The sequence below is a fragment of the Mustela nivalis genome (genome assembly GCF_964662115.1).
Source record: "Mustela nivalis genome assembly, chromosome: 14".
Classification (NCBI taxonomy): domain Eukaryota; kingdom Metazoa; phylum Chordata; class Mammalia; order Carnivora; family Mustelidae; genus Mustela; species Mustela nivalis.
Window position 1 is genome coordinate 57,336,193 of NC_139033.1, and position 14,349 is coordinate 57,350,541.

At 37.3% G+C, this 14,349-nt stretch overlaps 1 protein-coding gene across 1 annotated transcript in view; it reads right to left on the reverse strand.

Annotated features, from left to right (window-relative positions):
* ASXL3 (ASXL transcriptional regulator 3) overlaps positions 1-14,349 on the reverse strand; it is a 187,131-nt gene that overhangs the window by 146,489 nt on the left and 26,293 nt on the right. The window contains exon 2 of the mRNA XM_082699674.1: positions 8,225-8,311. Coding sequence (XP_082555800.1) covers positions 8,225-8,311 — 87 coding nt within the window. The remainder of the gene's footprint in view (positions 1-8,224; positions 8,312-14,349) is intronic.

Here is a 14,349-nt window from a genome sequence, read left to right on the forward strand (position 1 = left end):
AGTCCTTAATTGCCCTGAAGGAACTAAGACTTGTTCTTAGGAATTACATGCTATAGCTTTTAGAAAACCTGGCTTAACAAAACGTCATAATTTTCATTCTTCTGAAAACAAATCAACTATAAAAAGAAGTCCCCATGTCAGCATATCAACTGTTTTGCATTTGAATTATGTTGTCAAGTTCAAAACAATGGAGCAAAACTAAAATCACAGGCATGTGGCAATTAAGACCACAAGCAATGAAATTAAGAGATAAAGAGAAAAATACTACTTAGAAAAAGATTAAATAAAATCACCCCAGTTTAATTCCTATTCCTTCCCAAAGGTTTTCATCTGCATAGGATATTTAGACTCACATACAATGTAATTTTATATCCATTTCTGCTTCTATTTCTGCACTGAAATATTTATAGAGTGCTCAGTATTTCTGGAGTAAATTATACCTAGATCTTGATAAAGCTGAAATCACCTAAATTACCTTTTTTTGTTCAATTATTTGGAAGAATGGAGAAAGAAAGCTTGACAGAATAAAGAGATGTTTTAAGAAATGGCCATTTCTTAGCTATAATTGCATTCTTTAGTGAATATTGATGCTTTGAGGGTTACACGCAGTCAGCACAGCTACTTTTACCAAAGGCTTCAAATAAAATCCAAATCAATTTATGTTATATGAATATACACACTGTACTTGAACACAAAACTTAAGCTGAGTGTTCTGCTGGTTTACATGTTAAGAATAACATACGAAAATACACATTAAGAGTATGTAAAAACAGAAACACAGTACAAGGTTAAGCATAGTGTTGTGAACACCCTCCAAGATTAATCAAATATCCCAAATCCTAGAAATATTCTAATGTTATGCCATGAGCTCTGGCAATCTAAAGTTCCAAACTCTGAATCACTATGATGAACTGAATTTTTGTGCCCCCCAAATTCCTATGATGAAGCATAGGCCCTAGCGTGGCTGTATTTGAAGATGGGGACTCTAAGGAAGTGATTAATGTTGAATGAGGTCTAATAAGGATGGGGCCCCATCTGATAGGAGTAGTGTCCTTATAAGAGGAAACGGCAAAGAGTCCACCCTCTGTCTCTCTGCACGCACACACCCAGGAGAGGACATGTGAAGACAGTGCAAAGGGGACCATCTGCAAAGCAGTCAGAGAGCTGTCACCAGAAACCTACTGTGCTGGACCTTGACCTAGGACTTCTACTAGCCTACAGAATGGTCAACAGTAAATTTCTATTATCTAAGCCACCCACTCTACAGTGTTTGGTTATGTTGGTTATGACAGCCTGAGCAGACTAAGCCAATCACTATTAATACGAGTTCACTCAGCGAACTAGGAAAAGTCCCAGTCCAGATTATGACATCATATGAGGCATTCCAGCAGACAAGTGCTACTTCTTCTGGCAACCCAATCTTCTAGCCTCTTATGGAACACTGTAGTAATTACACGCTGCGTGTGTGAGTTTGCATGCACACGCATGACACAGTTCATGAATGCCTCATGGGGCTCCACTTCTACTTTCCTAAATCATGAAAAGATAACACAGGAAATGTCACAGTAGAAGGCAAGTAGCTACCTGTGACTACAACAGCAGATGCTTGGCTACTAAGGCTTTAAATCTGCCCACATCCGGTTTGATCAGGAGGTGCCAGCAGTTGGGACCCTACCTTGTAGGGCAATGTTTCACATGATTACTTTTTAACTGAGGAAATGCTGCCAAAGGAATATATAATCTTATTATCCTGAATTACTTTTTCACAAAAAGAAAAATAACCATAATTAGGAAAATAAAAGTACAGATGAAGTGGGAGAATGGGATTTAGAGTTACAAACTTGCCATTTTAAACTAAATAAGTCATGGAGATTACAAGTACAGCATAGAGAATCCAGTCAATATTACTGTAATAACATATGGTGACAGATGGTGACTACATTTATGGTGAGCAATGAGTAATGTACAAAACTGTCAAATCACTACGCTGTACACCTGAAACTAAAATAAATAAATAAATAAATACAGCTTAAAAAGTTTGATTTGTGACAGACTGCAAAGTTACTTTTAAACAATTAGAGATATCCACGTATAACTTCTGAATTCTTATTTAACCAGTTTTATACCATTTAATTTAAAGCAAGTTAATTATGTACAATGCCAATGAATGACATTTTAAGCGATGATTTTGGGGAAGAACAAAATATATGCATCAATGACTAGACTGCAAATTCAAAATCCCTTCTAACTTTAAGATATAATGTATGCATTCATCATTTACATCATAAACCCTACATTATCAGAATAGCACGCATTTATTTAAGTTATCATGTGACTAGGAAAAAGTTCCACACCCAGTTTCAACTAATTATCACCAGACAGACAATGGACAATACCTATTGATTCAGTTTGCTAGGTGCAATATATTCCCTGGAATATTGTGGATTATCAGTTAAGAAATCCTACTACAGCTGGTAGTATTTGTTTGGGGGAAAAGAACTTTATTTAAAATGGGGGAGACTGGGTTTAAAGAGAACAGATAAGAAGACACTACAGTAATCTAGTTAAAAAATTGTAAATGCAAAGACTGAATGGCAAGAAGTAGGAATACAAAGAAAGATGTAATTAAGAAGTAGAACTAACACGACCCAAGAACCAACTGGCCACAGGGACATCAGAGGGGGGAGTTGGGAATGACTTCTAACCTAAGCAATGATGACAAGTAAAATTTTATATCAACAAAGAGGTAAATTATTCTCAAGGCTCGCTTACACACTCACATTCACACAGCTACACACATGCCTAAATAAATGCAGATTGTCCTGTCTTTCTGTTTAATAACCCCACTGCCTCATCTGCCCCTTCTAAGTAGCTGACCATGCCCACCATTTACACAATGAGAAGATTAGATGTTAGCCAATGGCAGGGGTGGCAGTGCAAGTTCACACTGTAATTTTAAAATGCCTCAGCACAAACGAGACCACCATTTCAGTGTGAAAGGAGGGATGCCAACATGGAGTCTGGAGATAAGAATTGATTTTGCAGTAGAAATTATTTGTGTTTCTTTCTTATCTCTAGACAAAACATTTCAGCAGTGAGAAAGAATCATCTCCTAGAGTACTAATTAGAAACGTAAATCTCACCAAGAGAAATGCCAAGAAATTTTATTGTTTGTCACTATACATGGTAATAGAATTTTCTGACATTTATCCCCCTAGAAAAATGCAACATCTTTAACAAACCACAGTAAGAAGCAGAGATCCTAATTTCAGCATATCATAACATGGACTGCAAAACAGAAAACATGCAGAACCTTAAGGCAAGTAGCTAAAAACAAATTTATTCTAAGAATTATCAGTGGGGGTAAAAAAAAAAGTTCTCATTGATACCAGAATAATTACAAAATCTTGGGCTGTCAATTGCATGTACCACACTGCAAAATCAAAAATACATCCATATTCTGAGTAACACTGAACATGACAGAGACTGTTTATAAAGCTTTTCAAATGTCCCTACTGTGATACGTAATTATAGGCTGTTGCTCTGCAAACAGTTGATGAAATCTAACAGATTTTTTGTAAAGTAAGACATCTATAATCTTGTAAAAATGTACCTCATAAATATTGCCCTGCCCCCAAGCCAACAGAGGTTTTTTAAATTGCTTTGTGTATGTGGGGTGTTGGGGGGGGTTGCCACTGCCTTATCTCTACTATAGAACTATTTGCCTATTAGCAAATAATGTGAAAACTAAATCAAGGTTCATGTTACCTTAATGACGGGTATCTTGTAATGATAACGCCCAGCACATAAGACATTACCCTCGCTGAGGAATGACTGTTCTGCTCTCACTCGGGAAGTGCTGCAAGCCTGCTTGCTTGCCCTTGCTGCCCCTGGAGGTGTCCCTATGTGAGAGCACACACTTCTTTGGAAGCATCTCTTTAAAAATTACATGAGCAGAGAAAAACGTATCCTTGGGCATCAAAAATCCCTCAGTCCTCTTTGTAAAGGAATTAGAACTTCTGAATAAGCAAACCAAAAACAGAAAAGCAGAATTAGGACAACCCCAAATGTTATCCAAACCAACATGGTAACTGGAGTTACTTCTCTTTGTCTATGAACATCTTTCTAATTACTGGAGACAAGTGCTCACTTTGGCAGTACATGTACTGAAATTACTGCGGACAAGACCATATTCTGCAGTGGCACCCTAACTCCCTGAGGAAGGGGGAATATTTAGTCAAGCAGTCCAAACAGGCATATCAAATATCCATCCACAAAAGCAGCAGACTGGAATACACATATTTTTATCCCCTCTATAAGAGCAGCATGGCTATTTGATGGACGATAAGATCCTGATCATATGAAAAGCATCCCAAACAGCTATGTCTTACCGATTGTTCACAACTCATCAACACTAAGTAACAGAATCCTGCGAATACTCAGTATCAGAAAAGCAAATACTTAGATTATATTGATAAAAATCTTCTATGTTATTATACAGAAGGGAATAAAAACCTGCCCAATAGGTTTTCATTAAAAATTCTAGGAAATCATGCCATGATACTATTTTTTCAACAAAAATCATACGTCCTTCTGACCTTTTTAAAAACCATATGGAAAGTATTTTTTTCAGTCTATCTTTTCCAAATAGAAATTAATCACACACTACACATTTTTATTGATAACATGAAAAAGATACAAAGAACATGATATAGAAAAGCTGTCCTCTTTTTATCATGTCTACATAAAAAGTATGCAATTTAAAGTGTCACTTGAAAAGAGAAAAAGCATAAAATGTCAAGAATTTCATCAAAGTCAAATAAATTAATATCACATATACTGAACTCTTTCAAATACTCGTATCAGCTTTGCCAAAATTATTGGTGTGCTTTCTATTACAAATTACAAGTTTAAACCAGAGGCACTTAGAGCGTTTGAAAACAGGCAATAGCACAATAGCCTTAATTTCTCACGTGGTATCTGCCAGAGATTATCAGCTTGCATATATTTAATGGGATTCCTACAAAACTGTTAGGTTCTTTTTGCTTAAAACATACAAAATATTAAATAGGATGGAAAAATACAACATATAATGTTAAAAAGAAAATTCCAACACCAAATAGAAGTCAATACTAAGCACCAGAAAATTAACATCTTGAGAAAGAAGATTATTTACTCAACAAATATTGATTAACTATCTGCTGAGTGCCAGGAGTCTTAGATACCCTGCTCTTAAAGAGCCCACAGGCGGATGCAGGTAGACAAACAAGGACAAAATTACAGGACAGTGAGGTCAGCACCACACAGAATGAAGGACCACCCCCCCACCAATGAAACTTGAAACAAATGGTATAACTTCAAATCCAGGTTCAGAATGATGATGGATTAAGACCCAATCTTCTCTTTTCTAGAAATGCTAGGTACAGTGGTGGACTGTTTGGGGGATGACCACTACCATAACCTCTCATCCACCAAGACCACCAGCAGGTGAGAGCCACCTTAGCAGCTTTCACAAGCACTCCCCTCCCCCTCCATTCAATCAGGCATATCATAAAACCAAATTTCTTAGAAAACACATCATTAATAAATACCTAGAAATTAAGCAGCCATGTGTGACTTTATGATGGTGGAATTTCTAAATGTAACTTAAGAAAAATAGATACAGTTACACTTCATTTACTCTGCTACCATAAATATTTGGAAAACATTTAGGAACTTGGAAGGTAGCAAAAGAGTACATTAAGTGGCAAAATGTAACAACCTACATGACAGGTAGCAAAGCCCAAAACTCACTCAAAGCGTGTCTTCCTGTTTTAGAGATGATTCTCATAAGCAAACCAGGAAGCAAGGGAAGAGTGGTCACAGACACACTGGCCATAAATAACAGATCACAACGGGCAAGAGAGAGAGGACTCAAGAAAGCAGAAAGAAATACAAACAAAAATGTGTAGTCTGAGGTCCTTCGATGCAGAGCTGATTTTACCGAATAGAACTTAGGGAGAACCAGGGTCTCTTTCTTTGCCTGCTCCCTTTCTTATCCCACTTGTGAATTCCTCACAGGTACATCCAATATTACCATACTGGCTCATCGGTGTTTGTAACAACAAACATGTTTTTTTCCTTATGGAAGGACACAATAATTGGGTGGAGGGGGTAGAGAGGGAGGGTTATATTCAAGAAATAGCAGGTTACGTCTTTCCACTTCAGTATTCTTTAAAGAAGCTGTTTCATGTTTTGTTTTGTTAACTACATATGCGTAAAGCCCTTTAATATACCGTTCCGGGAAGACCAGCATTTTGAAAAATAGGAAATAATGCTGTTACAATAATAAGTGTAATTAAAATGCTGTTCAGAGGCATGGTACAGGAATTTTATATCTCAGAGTACATAAGTGATGGCAGCACAGTCACTCTTGTTGAGAAGAATATCGTAATGAACAAATTTCAAATGTCTGCTTCCAGGAGATGCTTTTTATGTCTACATTGGCAGATTCCATTGGCACAGAGCCCACATTCAACAGGAGTTGATATCCTTAGATTTTTTTTTTTTTTTTTTTTTACCTCCTCTTTTCTTTTGGCTGCTGCACAAACATTTCCAGTGCTTTCTAAATGGCATAAATATTTTCAGGGTTTTCGACAAGCAGCAAGGAGAAAATTAATTTCAGGGGTTCCCATTTTGCTCCCTAACTCTTCACGCTGACATCTAGCTTCAGAGAACAAGATCACCCTTACCAGAGCTGTTAGGCTCTGTCAGTGGCTTCTCTCCCCATTGTGGCCTCCAGTTTGCTGGGGACACGACTCTTCCAAATGGTGTAGCTACATTATCTTAAGCTGTGTCTTCAGAACAGGGAGAAAAAGCCTCCAACACATAGATGAAAATTTGAGCCAGATGTCTTACACCCCTCTAAATCGTGATGTTTGTGGATGAGACTTACAAAGGATGCATTTTAAACAGCGAGAAGCTGATGTTATCTACCCTTTACAGTAAGAGGGGTTACAGATGATACTGATTTTTTTAGGACAAGTTGGCCTCAGGAGGATTTTCCTTTCTCTCAGCAGTTCTATCTCAGTATCAGTAAAAACACCCAAAAGATAGCTCTGCAGCTCTGATTTTCACAAAGCTGCAACTACTGTATGTTCAAATGGCTTACAGGTAGATAACTTCATACAAAAGTAATTCGCTCTATGTAACATGGATGATTACACACTCATGTGACAGCTCTATGTATTTTATTTCGTAACAAACTTCTTTTTTCTCCCTGTGTAATATCAATATGGCACTCAACTCGTGGCTTAAGCCAAAACTGTAAAATTAATTACTAAATAAAGGCTCATCATAGATAAACAAAATGGAGTACATATCCATAAAATGGAATATTATTTGGCAACAACAACAAAAAAAGAATGAAACACTGATTCATGCTACAACACAGATGGACCTTGAAAACATTTTGCTAAGTGAAAGAAGCTAGACACAAAAGGCTACATATTGTATAATTCCACTTACATGAAATGTCCAGAACAGTCAAATCCACAGACACAAAAAGTCGAATCATGGTTACCAGGGGGTAGAAGGAGTTGGGAAAGGGAATGACTGCTTAAGGGGGATGGACTTTCGTTCAGGGTGATGAAAATGTTCTGAAATTAGATAGTGGTGTTGACTGCACAACTCTGTGAATATACTAAAAACCACTGAATTATACCTTTTAAAGGCTTGACTTTTATGGTATATGAATTATATCTCAATAAAATTGTTATTTTTTAAAGGCTCAATAGCTGAGTAATGACACTCCAAGCAGAGGACTTCTAAATGTAAGACGACTAAATTTTCAACCACGTTTATTAGCACTTTGAGTTTTATCAGAGTGACCTAATCTTTATAACCTGGGATCTATCTATTAAGCCTGTAAAAGTGTTCCTCTTTACTTTCAGAAACAAAAGCTCCTCTTACAAGACACAGAGAAAGAGGAGTAACTCCAATGAAGGGCTAATTCATGCAGCAAGGCTCTTTGTTAACAAAGTACATTCTATATTAACCTGTCTAATATATTTTATTAAGCCAACAGGCAGTTAGAAGGAAATCTTGGGTCATCCAAATATTTGGCAATCACAAAAGAATTTGCAGGTAATTACTGAATCCACAATCAACTACAATATCAAAATCTAGATACATCTACTGCTTTGCAATTAGTGGCAATGAAAACAGAAAATGTAAATATGAATACTGACCTTGTTTCTTTTAACCCTTCTTTCTGAATGACTTCCAATATCTGCTTCGCTGTCATTGGTGAATTGGGGTGTTTTTCTAGTGCCTAAAAAATAAAAATAAACATAAAATTCCTATATTATTGTATGGAAGCATACAAAATAAAAATGTGTGTGAATCATGCAAGGCTTCCTTAAAATTTTTAAGGGGAAGGGGCTGTTATATCAAAACAAGGTTTCATCACACAGTTTGGGTTTCCAAAGTGAGAATGCAATTCTTTTCTGGACATTTATGGCAATTTCTGCAACATGGGGTCATTCTTCAAAAAAAGGTCACAAAGGCATACACACCAAAACAAAACAAAAAAAACAAAAAACAAAAAAAAAAACAAAAAATGTCAAACCTGAAAACAAAGTTAATAAATGTTTGTAATTTCCTTTATTAAAAATTGCAAATATGTTATGGTTAAAGACAGATTTTCAGGCTATTAAAATGTTTCCTAAATCTCCAGGACCTTGGAAACATTGAGCCTGGACACTACCAACAGCAGGGAACAAAGTGCTGGTTAGAAATACCTTCATTGGATTCATATTTGATCAACCTCTTTTGTATTTAAAAAAAAAAAAAAAGAGAGAGAGAGAGAGAGAGAGAGAGAGAGGGAAAAAATTCCTTCATGGCCAAAATGGAGAAAAAAGCATACAAAAACCCAAGTAAGTTATTACAGTGTGTGTTCCAGTTCAGCTCAGTTTCCTTTCTTCTGCCTTTTTCAATTAATTTCAAGTAAACCCCTTCCTCTTCCCATTCAGCCCATCTCAGTTTTATGAACTGAGTCCCATTTTTCTTTATCTCCCCTTCTGGCCTGCTTATTTTTGAGTGCAAGGGAGTTGTTTTAAACAAAGTGTGGGGAATGCGAGGGACATGGCTCATTATTTCCACAGGCATGAGAGACCATCAGACCTGGAAATCAAGTTCCTTTATTTATCCAGGAATTTCATTGGATGTAGGGAAGGCAATCAACAACAGTGTCCACTCTGCTCACCATCACGGACTATAGACAGGGGCTACCTCCAGGTATGAGACCCAAGTCTACACGCATCCTTACAATGACTTCCTCCAAGGGTAGACAACACCTACTTGAAGATGCTGTACAGAGCTTCTGCACATTACAGAGTTCTAACTTATGATTATTTACTAGAACAATCATAATTATTAACAGGGTCGTTTTAAAAAACTAGAAATTGAAAAGGATTCTGAATCTGTTCAAAATAGTTCTGCGATCCCACCTAACTTTCATGGTCAAATCGCAGCCAGCACTGGCAACGGTTCTATTTGTCAAGGTTCTCCAGTGACTTACAGCCTGCCCCATTCCAGCCTTCACCATCGGGGCCCATTTCCTGTTCTCCCCTCTCTCTAGTTCCCAGAAAATGTTCCCATTCTTCCCAGTCCAGATCAGTCCCTTAGCCATAGTTGGTAAGTCCTTTAAAGCATCCAGCAATATGAGCTACGCTAGAAAGAGGGTATGGCACAAGTATGCCCACAGGAAAGAAGGAAAGCGGTCCTCACAGAGGAGGCCACTGGAGAGCTCACCTGAAAACTGGGAAGGGGGAGAAAGAAACATAGGCACAGCTGTATAGGGAAGAGGACTAATGTGTAAAAATATTGGTTAAAAAAAAAAAGGCAAGAAGGAAACTGCATCTTAGAGCTGAAAAGGGGGAAGATTAGATCACAGAGAAAGGCGGGAAAGATATAGACATGAAAACAAAAAGGCGAGAACTGTAAGTAGAACGGTGCGTACTTATGAATTACTGAAAGGAGATGCTGTGGGCGCATGGACCATATAAAGGGTGGGCATCACCCCAAATGACAGGCAATGCTGGGGACACTCATGGTCTCTCATAAGAGATATGGGCAGAAGGTCAAAAGACACAGACAGACACAAGTAAGCAAGCAAGGAAGAGGGAATCTGGCAGGGAGAGGCACAGGATGGCAGAATGAGGGGGAGAGGGGGCAAGGGAGAGAAAGGAGGAAAATTGAGCTGAACTGGGAATGTCCAAAAGGCAAACTGATTAAATCTAGAAAGGGCCGAAGAGGAAACTCCAGCGTACTGGGCAACGTTTTAACGGAAATTTGGGTGCACTCAAAAGTGGGGTTACTCACTGTGGAGGATTCCCTGTTTCTCTTCCTGAGTACAGGCCCCTCAGCACACCTGGGCAGCTCCTCCCAGCAATTGAGAGAATTTGGATAGCCCTGTCCCCTTCTCTATGACATCACATCCTACTCTACAAAGGAAGTAAAAGTGCCAAGAATTACATCATGAAGTGGATGAGAGGCAGGAAGGAAATGAAGCCACACAAAACACCAGAAGCCACCCTCAGTTCCTGCAAGACAGAGAAAGGAGACAGAGAAGGAGAGGTTCCTGGTTGTGAACAAGCTTCACTGAACTAGCTGTGTGAACATGAACAGAACAAAAGAGAGAGAGATTACCTTCACAGAACAAAACATTGATTACCGTCAAAATAATGCGACACATGGCGTAGACATGAATCAGACGCACGGGCAGCCATACTCAAGCACCACAGCGGGCACGAACCACAGTCAGAGTGAGACAGCACACTATGCTACCAGGCCCAAACCCCGGACTGAGGAACTGCCCTTTGCCCCAACACTCTCTTGGCTATAGGAGGTGTTACCGGTTCCACACGCCCTGCAAAATTAAACTTTCCGAATGGTCCTTCTTGACATTTTCAAATGCAAATAATATTCGGATATGTTTTCACGGTTAGGTAATACCTGTTTTGATCTTAACACATTCCTCTGATTTGTTTCCCATCTTGTACCTACCTCTTTAGAAACTGGGGTCAAGGATGCATTAGAGCACAGAAGAGAGTAAGATAACTCCCAATTTTTAAGACTCTTTATCACAATAAGATTTTAGAAGTCCAATAAATATTTCAGAAAATCAAAACATGTTGAAACAGGCTTGGGCAATTATGATGTTAATTGCAACAAAATGAAAAATGAAATTCTAAAGTTTTCCATGGATAATAACCATATAAAATGACTTTATTTTTGGAGAGTAAAAAAATTGGAAAAACACAAACTCATACCTATGTCATAGAAAACAAAATGTACCCATAAACCTAAAAACAAGAATATTAACCACTGCTAATCTTTGTGTTTTGCCTCTAGTTTTTCCTATCCATACATATTAGTTAATATAATTATACAAAGTATATGCATATATTGTTAGCTATCTTAATTTTCTCTATGCAATATGAATTCTTCAAAATGGACATCTAATTGACACTTCACTGAAGATAGACATTATATTGTTTTTAAAATTGAACAAAGAATATATTGAACGTTAACTTTCTTAGAGTGTTATTTACTAAGAGGATATGAACTCTGTCATGTCTCTTGCCAACTGCTTCCAAACCCATTTTAACAATTTATATCCACCTGTCTCTCTTACCACAATTTTGTCAAGATTCAGCTTATCTTTTAGTAGTATTTGCCACCTTATTAGGTCTGAAAGTAATGGCTCATTTGTTATTCTAATCATACTTCTGTAAATACTAATGAGGACAAAGTTTGGTTTTTTTTTTTTCCAAGTGAATATCAAATGGGCTATCACAGGATATTTCTGTTTTCCTTATTAATGTATAAAAATCTCTGCATATAGTAAAATAATATTTATTATTTTGTAAATAAACAGTAGATATTTATTTATTTTTTGTTGCTCTTTTGGTGGTATTTTAGGTAAAGTTTTCTATTTTCACATGAACAACTCCATCAGTTTTTTCCATTCTGACTTCTGTGCTAGGTTTAGAGATTCCTTTTATCAGGCAAATAATTATTTGATTATAATAAAATTAATAATAAAATAAAACAATAAAATATAATAAAAGTAAAATCTTTGTAGAAATATTTTTCAAGTATTTTTTATGGTTTTACTTTTTAATTCATCTATAACTCATCATTCTGTAGCAAGGTGAAACACTGACTTAAGCCCCACCACCTATAAATAAGTCAAGATTCCCCACTATAATTCGTTTCACAAGCCAGTCACGGTTAGTGAGTCATTCTCTACCCTATATTAATATTAGGGCAATGAAAACTCTTTGGGATGTGAAACCAAATAAATGTGGGAACCAATATATAAAATTCACAAAAACAGTGCTATCCTTGTTAAGGTGGAGAGGAGAGTGCGTAGAGCCTCCATACTTCTTCCCTCTAGTCGCCAAAGGCACTTCTGGGAATTTTCAGGGTGTCTAAAAATTGAACCGTAAACCACTGTCCCTGGGGCTCATCCAGGGTCCTGAAAGATCCCCTGATCTTTCATTCAACTGCTGAAATGTTACCACACTGTTTTAAACTGCTCTAATATTATAATACACTTCACTATCTGGATCGACCACTGCTCTCATTATTCCTTCTTAAATTTTTAATTGTTCACTTCTTTATATTTCCAGATGAAATTTAGATTGGAATTAAATGAGACATCTAATTAAATTTTTAAGCAATTTACACAGTGTTCCATGTGTTTAAGTTTTGTTTCATAAACAGTAATAAGCATTTTGTTGTTTATATTTTCAGTTGCAACTATGAATACACTTTCTCATATAATATTTTCACATTTTATTGCTAAGACATACACAGGCATTGAATTGTGATAATTACTCTCTACATGAACAGCTAATTGAATTCTTAATAGTTCTAACAGTATAGAAATGCAGAATCATATTTTTTACAAATAATGTGAATTGGGTCTCCTTTCCCACACTTCTGTGCTTTCTCGTTCCTATATTATTTACTTTGGATAAAAACTGATCTAGTACCTTTCAAAAAATCATTTGCCGAAAATTAAGCTGCTTTGTCACTTATTACCTCAAAAACAAGTCCCCAAAACTGCCGAGTTTCGCAAAGAGTATCCACAGCTACAAGGATCAGCACTGCCTTGCCAAGGGAAGACTGTAATTAGAACCACTGGCCAGATATCAATGTCTCTTCTACACAAATCGGTCTGTCACAGTGCTTAATCTTTACATAAAATGCCCTTCCTTTCTTTGTAAAAACAAATCACCCTCCTGTGTTCAAGCCCTATTTGTGAGTCCACTTTACTCTCACTCTCTAAGAGCTGTGTTTTGCACCTTTCATGCTTCCGCCTGATGCACTAAAGTCCCTTCAATCTTCCTTTCCCTCCTTTCTTCTGCAGTGCTACTCCCCAGGAGGTTTCAGATTTAACGTGGCTCTCCAAAAAGGGGGATTTCCATGGCAAGGGATACGACGTTTGTGTACAATCAGCCACCTTCCTAAGCAATGGAGCCCCCTCTATTTTTCACAAGACCTCAACACGTGTATAGAATTGCCAAATACACCACTGGATTTCTTTCACCTTTTCTACTTATAAGACTATCGCAGAACCAATCTCAAAAACATCTAGACTCATGCTATGCTACTTTGAGACAAGACAGACTCATTCCAGAAACCTCCTCCTCCAGACTTCTACAAGTCCCAATAGAAGGCGGGGGAAAAAAAATAACAAAACAAAACAAAACAAAAAGCCTTTCAAAGAAAGGATGGTAATGTAGTTAAGAACAGAGCTGGTTTGCCGTATCATTTAGGGCACCGGCCAAGCTAAGAATGTATTCCTCTATGTTTTAGGTTCAAACATTTTAATCTAATAAATAAAAGGTTCCGAACACCTTAAGGCTCATTCCAGATTTCCCTGGTGTCTCTCAAACACAAAAGTCATTTCCAGTATCCCTAAGATAAACATACTGGACCAATGTTCACCTAATGGGTAAAATCTTGGTCCTTCAGGTCCTAAACAAAATTTTCTGAGCTTACTTCTTAGAATGCAAAAGGAAGAGATTTCCACAATTTGAAAACGCGTCTGTGGTATATGATTACATTTGTGGAATCCTATGTGAGCACCCAGCTCCCTCCCTTTTTCTAACACCAGCTTGTCTTCCCTTAGTCCTGGCTGGCAGTTTGTTGAAATGCTTACCTCTTTAAGGTCTCAGGCCTTAGGCAAATGGCTTAAGGGTTATAACAATAAACCATCACATAGCTATGGACGGTTAAAGGGTGCTTTCACATAACACAGTTTATTTGCTCTCATACAACATGTATTATTTTATT